The sequence below is a fragment of the Vombatus ursinus genome, unplaced genomic scaffold, assembly GCF_900497805.2.
Source record: "Vombatus ursinus unplaced genomic scaffold, bare-nosed wombat genome assembly UNPS02014900.1, whole genome shotgun sequence".
Classification (NCBI taxonomy): domain Eukaryota; kingdom Metazoa; phylum Chordata; class Mammalia; order Diprotodontia; family Vombatidae; genus Vombatus; species Vombatus ursinus.
In genome coordinates, this window is record NW_020954678.1 from 493911 (window position 1) to 500706 (window position 6796).

Sequence of the window (6796 nt, forward strand, 5' to 3'; positions counted from 1 at the left end):
CCCGGCCAGTGTGCGAGCGCCGAGCTGCGCGTCGGGACCCGGGAGGCGGCAGCGGCGGCGGCGATGCGCTAGGAGCGGGGCCCTGGAGCCGGGGCCGCCCTGACCGAGCAGCCTTCTCCCCGCTCCCCCGCAGGGCCCGGGCCGCTGGGCCGGGGCCCGAGAAAATGAATTACCTGGTGAGTACGTCTGGGGCCGGGGCCGGGTCCGGGTCCGGGGCCGGGGCCAGCCCGAGCGAGCGGGCCCGGCGGGGACCCGGGAGGGGAGTGGCTCCGGAGGACGCCCCTGCTTTCCGGCACACACCCCCTTTCAGCCTCCAGCCCTCGGCCCCCTCCTTTGCTCTCCTTCCCCCTCTCCCCCCTGGACGCAGCTCCTCCTCTGCCGCGGGCAAGGACGCACCCCCTACCACCTCCTGCTCCTCTGCTCCGGAGAAGGGGCGCACCCCATTCCTAGCTGATCCCCCCTCCCGGAACACACCCCCGCCCACCCTTCTCTCCCGTGACCCCTCCCTCCACACACACCCCTTTGCTTTGGGGAAGGGCGCAAGTCCCCATCCTCATCACACACCCCCATTTCTCCTAATACCCCCTCCCCTTTGCTTCGGAGAAGGGCGCGCACACCCCTTCCATAGGACCCCTCTCTGCACACACATACCCCTTTGCTTTGGGGAAGGGCGCACACCCCCATTCCTGCCCATACACACCCTTTTCCTTCCCAAAACTCCCCTTACCCTCCTGAACACACCTCCCGCTTTGCTTTGAGGAGGGGTGCACATACCCACCCACCCCTATTTGCTCGAACTCGGGATTCGGGCGAGAAGGGGTTAAACGAGCGGCATTTCCTGCTAGGAGTCTTTTCGGGGAAAGCCGTAGCCTAGGTAGGCGCTGGCTCAGGTGATCGCTCTTTCTGGGCCGGTTTACACCCCGCCGACATCATCAGGGGGATCCCTGGTCTAACACACCCCGCCTCCCTAAAGTCAGAGGAGGCTGGGGGACCGGGGGTCCCCCTTGGCTCAGGCCGAGGCCATAAGAAGTGGGGTTCGTTACTAAATGTGCATACCAGAAAGGTTCCCCCACCCCCCAGTGCTGTTTGAGGTCGCAGCCCCAACCTCAAATTTTAGTTGTCAGAAGGATTGGACTGCTTCGTTTGCCAAGAAAGGTAGAAAAGTTGTCCTCGCGGGGGTAGGGGTGAATGTGAATGAAGCCTGGGGTCCAGCATTAGTGGTCGATTTTTCTGGGCAGACCCGCCTGCCTTTGGCTCTGCTGAGGGAGGAGGCGGTGGCGGCGGCGGCTTTGGGCACCTCCCCTTAATGACCTCCTGCCCATCTGGGTGGGGGCGGTCGGGGGTGGGAGGATCCCTTTGGAGCTGGTAGAGTAGTGGTGAGTGATTGACATCAGTCGGGCTGATAAACAGTGCCTGTGCACGTCAGAGGCCCTGGAGTCTGTTAATGATTCACCCAGGGAACACAGCCCTGTTAATCTAGCTGGGGGAGGAAGGGAGGGAAGTCGGAGGAGTCCCACTCGCAGCCTTCCGTGCTCCTCGCTCCTTCTACCTGCTATTGCAAAACACCAGGTGTAGGCCAGATCTCTGGACTCTTGGAAGGAACCAGAGGACTAGACAGGACCTGCTTTTAGGGTGTCCTGTACCTTGTGCAGGGACCGCCCCATCCCTCCCGGGACCTTGTATCCAGATGCCATTTGATTGCAGAGTGTTTTCTCACCTCCTAAAATCTTTGTTTTCCTCCCTCTGTGTGTCTATTTGTTCTTAGATAGGTCTAGGCCCAGGATGATAGCTATGTCTATATGTCTATATCTTTATAGAAAACCAGAAATCTGAGATGGGGGAGGCAGTGTAGGCCTGGCGTAGCAGGTTGCCAACTTTGGGATAGTTTCCTGATACTGGGTTGTGACACAAAGCTAATGTTCTCCCTGCCCCGTGCCTCCCATCCTTCTTCCAATGTCACTATAATGGTTCCCATTTCCTTTCCCTTTCCCCCCAAACCTGGTCAGAACCGAAGAGATAGGCTGGAGTGTGGGCAGTGCCATGCTCAGCTGGGAGGAGCAGGTGTGCGGTGGGGTTCTTATCAAGGTGCTTTGGCAGGGTGAGAGAAGCTCGGGCTGTAGAAACAGGTGGAGTGGAGGCAGGATGGGCCTGCTCCCAGGAACAGGGTGTGGAAGATGGATCTGAGTCTGCCTGACTCTCTCTTAGGCACCCCCTGCCCTGAGGGATGCCAAGGAGCTGAGGAGTTGGTTGCCTGTGCTGTGTTTTTTTTTTCCCCCATGCCCCAAGGGTGCAGCCTTTGCTGTTTAAGAACCAGAAAGTCAGTACAGGTGCTGGAGCAGGAGGCAAGTGTGGGCTGGAGAGAGCTGTGGGCTGACTGTTTACTTGCCAGGGCCCTGGTAAGCCCACTCAGGCTCCTGCTTGGCTGGCTTTCGGCCCTGTTGAGGGCACCCCCGGGCCATGGAACAGGTTAAATGAGGATGGAGGGGTGGTGCTCTTCGGAGTTTCCCTGAAATCGCCGGGGCTCTCTTTTAAGGCTGTACATTGTACTCTGGGGCCCTGAGGGTGCTTTGGGAGTGATGGAGAGAACATACTTAGCCTTCAGGAGACTGAAGAAGGTAGAGCTGGAAAGGGACTTTAGAAACCACCTAGTCTAGCAACTCCCCTAATCTTACAGATGAGGAAACTGAGGCACAGGTCACCCAACATTGGTGGCAAAGGTCCTCTGACCACAGAGCCAGCCCTGCTCACTTGGTTGACCCTTGAGGTACTTAGTGAACCAGGATTAATTCTGTTGCCTGGGTGGTAAGCATCTGCTCTGTGCCTGGCAACTGTACTTGACAGAGTGGGAGAGAAACTGGCACTGAAGTCAGACAGAAGGCACCAGTTCAAATCTTGCTGCTGATGCTTCGACTATCTCTGTGACCTTGAGCCAGTCACTTAAGCATAACCACTTCTGTATCTGTCTCCCTCCTTACAGCCCCCCTTGGACTGAAGGGCTTCTCAGATCTGTGGCGCCGTGGAAAAACAAGTCATCCTTGTCTCCTCGGCTTTACGGTCTTGGGGGGGTGGGGGTGGGGGGAGCAGCACGAACTCCGGTAAATAAATACAGAATATATACATGTCATTTCAGAGGGATCCCACCACTACAATTTTGTTTTTATAGTAAAACTAAGCTGCTGTCATTCCTAATGCTGCATATATCAACAGCTATAACCCACATGAATGAAAACCCCTTTGGGGCAGAGCCTCAGTAATTGTTAGGAGTGTAAAGGGGTTCTGAGGCCAGAAAGTTTGAGAACTACAGAATTAGGTGATCTCGATGTCATGTGTCTCTTCTGTTGACTTCTCTGCCCTGCCTCCAGCCTACAGGTCATGGTAGTCAGCCTCGCTAGCGTTAATGACAAGACAAACTTGTGTCCTTGTATTGGTGGTATCCAGTATGCCCCTTTTCTCTAGGTCCTTGTGTGGTCTCTAGATAGGTCGCAAATTAATAAAACCAAAACACCCACGGAGGAAGGGGGAGTGTTGGGGATCTTTCTCTCTTTCTCTCTTTCTTTTTTTAACTAGCTGAAGACACAAAGTCAAGGGGAGGGAACATTTGATTTGCCGTCAGTCTGAAAATCTCTGGATTCCGAGGCCAGACAACTTCTTTTGTTCTTCAGTTCAGTCATGCCTGACTTTTCTTGACCCCATTTGGGGTTTTCTTGGCAAAGATCCTGGAGTGGTGTGCCGTTTCCTTCTCCAGTTCATTTTACAGTTGAGGAAACTGAGGCAGACAGGGTTAATTGACTTGCCCAGGGTCACATCACTAGTGAGTGTCTCAGATGCTTCTGATTCCCGGCACTGTCCACTGTGCCACCTAGCTGCCCCTTGGTATGCTTGGAAGTCCCAGAAAGAGAGGGAGTATAGGGGAGGAAGCTGACAGTTGATAAGCCCCCTCTGAGCTGCCCTGTCTGCCAGCCCCCTGCATATCCTCATTGGAAGCAGGAGAGGGGTTGCTTAGCCTTGTATGTTTGCCTCGGATACCCACTGTGGTCGGCTCAGGTATTCATTCTTATTTCCACAAATACCCTAGACCTGTTAGCACAGGCTATGACTGAGAGGAAAATTGAGGAGAAGGAGAAGTTTCCCTGTGGCAGCTTCAGAGCGGCACTAGAGAGCTCAGCTGTCGTCTGCCTGCCTGGGGCCTCTCTGGTGTCAGGAGGTAGGTGAGGGTTTATCTTAACTTTCTCCCATGATCCTTGCTAAGGCCCGGACACCCGGGACAGAGTGTGGACTCATGGCTCCTTCCTGCCTGCTGCTCACTCTGGGTTTCACACAGTCCCTTACCTCACCACACATGTGCTCCCAAATACCATAATTTCCCTGATTGGAGGAGACTCCTCAGAAACAGAAAATAGAAGCTGTTTCTGGACTGTCCTCACAGGAGTCTGTCTGAGATGTTCCTAGATCCCTCGATACTGGTGGTGGACGAGTGTGCTAGAAGAGAAAGCACCGGATGTGGGGTCAGAAGGCCCAGGTTTGAATCCTGGCCCTGCCCAGCTTGTGACCTTGGTGAAGTGACCCTCATCTATAAAACGAGGCAGGTGGCTGTCCCCCTTTCAGCTCAGGCATTCTGTGATGCTGGGGGTGAGGGCGGTGTTGGTAAGTACAAAGGCTCGTGCCCTGTGGTGTCCCTGTTCTCCAGGAGGCCGAGCCCTGGAGATGGGAACCCCCTCACCCAAGGCCCTTCCAGGCTCACCCCAGCTGAGGTCAGAGAGCACCGATCTAGGCGGAGGCGTCTCTGCTCTCCCTCAGACAAAGGGCTCCTCTGTGTGGCAGGCAGTAACAGCCTGGGCTTCTCCCAGACACACAGTCCCCTTGTTGATGTTAGCCAAGAGCAGGAGCCGGGTGCTGCCAGGTCCCTTTAGAAAAGGGTTCCACCCTGTGGCCTGAGCAGTGACCTTCTGCAGGATGGAGTAGGCAAGAATGAGTTTAGCGGTCACTTGGAGGGAGGTCTCTGGCCCTCCTGGGTGTAGGGAAGAAGTAAGTAGGGGCTTATGAGCTGCTTGGTACAGAAGATCACAAAGGATAGAAGTTGGTTCACTGTCCCTTCCTTTCTCAGAAATCGGAGTGCTGCTCAGAGCCTCTGAGCTCCAGGTTTACACTGTCCTGGCATTCATCTCTCTGGGCACTGAGAAGCTATCACCCTGGCTGAAAGGGAGGCGGTGGGAGGCAGAGATTTGGCCAGTAAATCTGCCATCTCCGAAACTGCTGACCCAAACCCCCTTCCTTCTTACGCTCCAGGCCCTGAGACCTGTAGTTCTCTGAGGACAAGCAGATTTTCTGGCCAGAATCTTCCTGGTTTGGAGGCCCCTTGACTGGTGATATCTTCCTGGATCGGGCTCGGAGAGGCTGGATTTCAGCCGTCTCTGAGCTGCAGCTGCTTTTTGGTCCTTTTTTCAGCTCATCTAATTGGTTTTCCTCCCTGAGATTAGAGTAGAATTTTCCCTCTCCTAGGTAGCATTTAGCTTCTGGGAAGGTACAGGCCCCATTTGCTTTCATTCATTAATGCATTCCAAGAACATTTTATTTATTCAACACCTACTATGTGCAGGGCCCGGTAGGCACAGATGTGTCTCCCTTAAGTCCTGAAGAACGTATTGTGGCTTAGTTGATTTAAGGCATGATGGATTCACTTTCCTTTGTTTCCCTGGTAGATCATGAGGAAGGTGAAATCCATGGGTAGGCATCGCCCTAGGCCTGAGCCCTTTTGGTTGAATCCCCGTCTCTTACCCTCAGTTGCATTTTTTCCTGTTGATGCCTTGGAACCTCCTTAGGTGAATGTTTGCATTTTTCTAGTTGTTCTCATAATTTATTTATAATTCCCATCCAGCTCATTCATGAACAAGTGGCAAAGCTGCCTCCCAGAATCCTGTCTGAGGCCCGAGTGAGGCAGCCTGTGTCCTTTGGGGCAAAATAGTCTGAGAAAGCATCGTTCTTCGGCCATGTTCCATAGATGGCCCTACTTGGAGCCATAGGCCAAGGGACCTCTCAACCTTCAGGAAGAGTTCCAGAAGATGGAACCACTTGGGGGGGTGGGGATGGGGGATGGATTCTTGCCTCTGTCCTTGGGTACCTGCCTTTCCTGTGACCAGTGTCCAGCAGCAGGTTAGAAACTGTTTGAACCAGGAGAAAACAGAAGATTGTATTTGGCCCACTCCTGAGGCTTTTTTAGATTTTAAGTCATCCACTATCTGTGGAGTACCTACTGTATTCATGGCACAGCTCTATGCCGGGAGAAAAGATATATTCTGAATATCTGAAGGCTGAAGAGATATTTCTTGTTCCCTGGGAGTCTAACAGTTTTCTCCCAATAATGGTAATCTTTCAATGTGCATCGCACTGCTGTGTGCCAGATCTCATCTGATCCTCGCAACAGGCAGCCCTGTGAGGTAGGCAGGGTGTGTATTTGTCTTTATTTCACAAATGAGAAACTGAGGCCTGTGAGATGGAGCTCCTTGTTCAGGGACTGCAGATGGCCAAGTTCCCGAGTCAGGCTTCTTCCCACCACGCAGAGCTGCTCTCCTGCTCCCAACCCCTGAATTCACTCCCTCCTTCCCCTCCCCCCACCTAGGGCTTGTGCTCCGAGTACCTCAGTCCCTGCTCTTTTGTTTCCAATAAATCCCAGGTTCACTTCCCTCTGACTTGGAGTCTCAAACTGCAAGCTGAAGCCCCAGTCGGGGCTGGAGGCAGCAGCCCAGTGAGTGAGCAGAGACACTGAGCAGTCACTCACCCCCTGGTGGCAAAGGTCCAA

The 6796-nt window shown here is 54.0% G+C and overlaps 1 protein-coding gene across 2 annotated transcripts in view; it reads left to right on the forward strand.

Annotated features, from left to right (window-relative positions):
* Positions 1–6796, forward strand: part of BCAR1 (BCAR1, Cas family scaffold protein) — a 107288-nt gene that overhangs the window by 66630 nt on the left and 33862 nt on the right. Inside the window, exon 1 of one of the 2 annotated variants that reach the window (XM_027843251.1) lies at positions 94–176. The exons of the other annotated variant lie outside the window; for it this stretch is intronic. Coding sequence (XP_027699052.1) covers positions 165–176 — 12 coding nt within the window. The 5' untranslated portion in view covers positions 94–164. Of the gene's footprint in view, positions 1–93; positions 177–6796 lie in introns of those variants that run through there. 2 annotated transcript variants of the gene reach the window in all.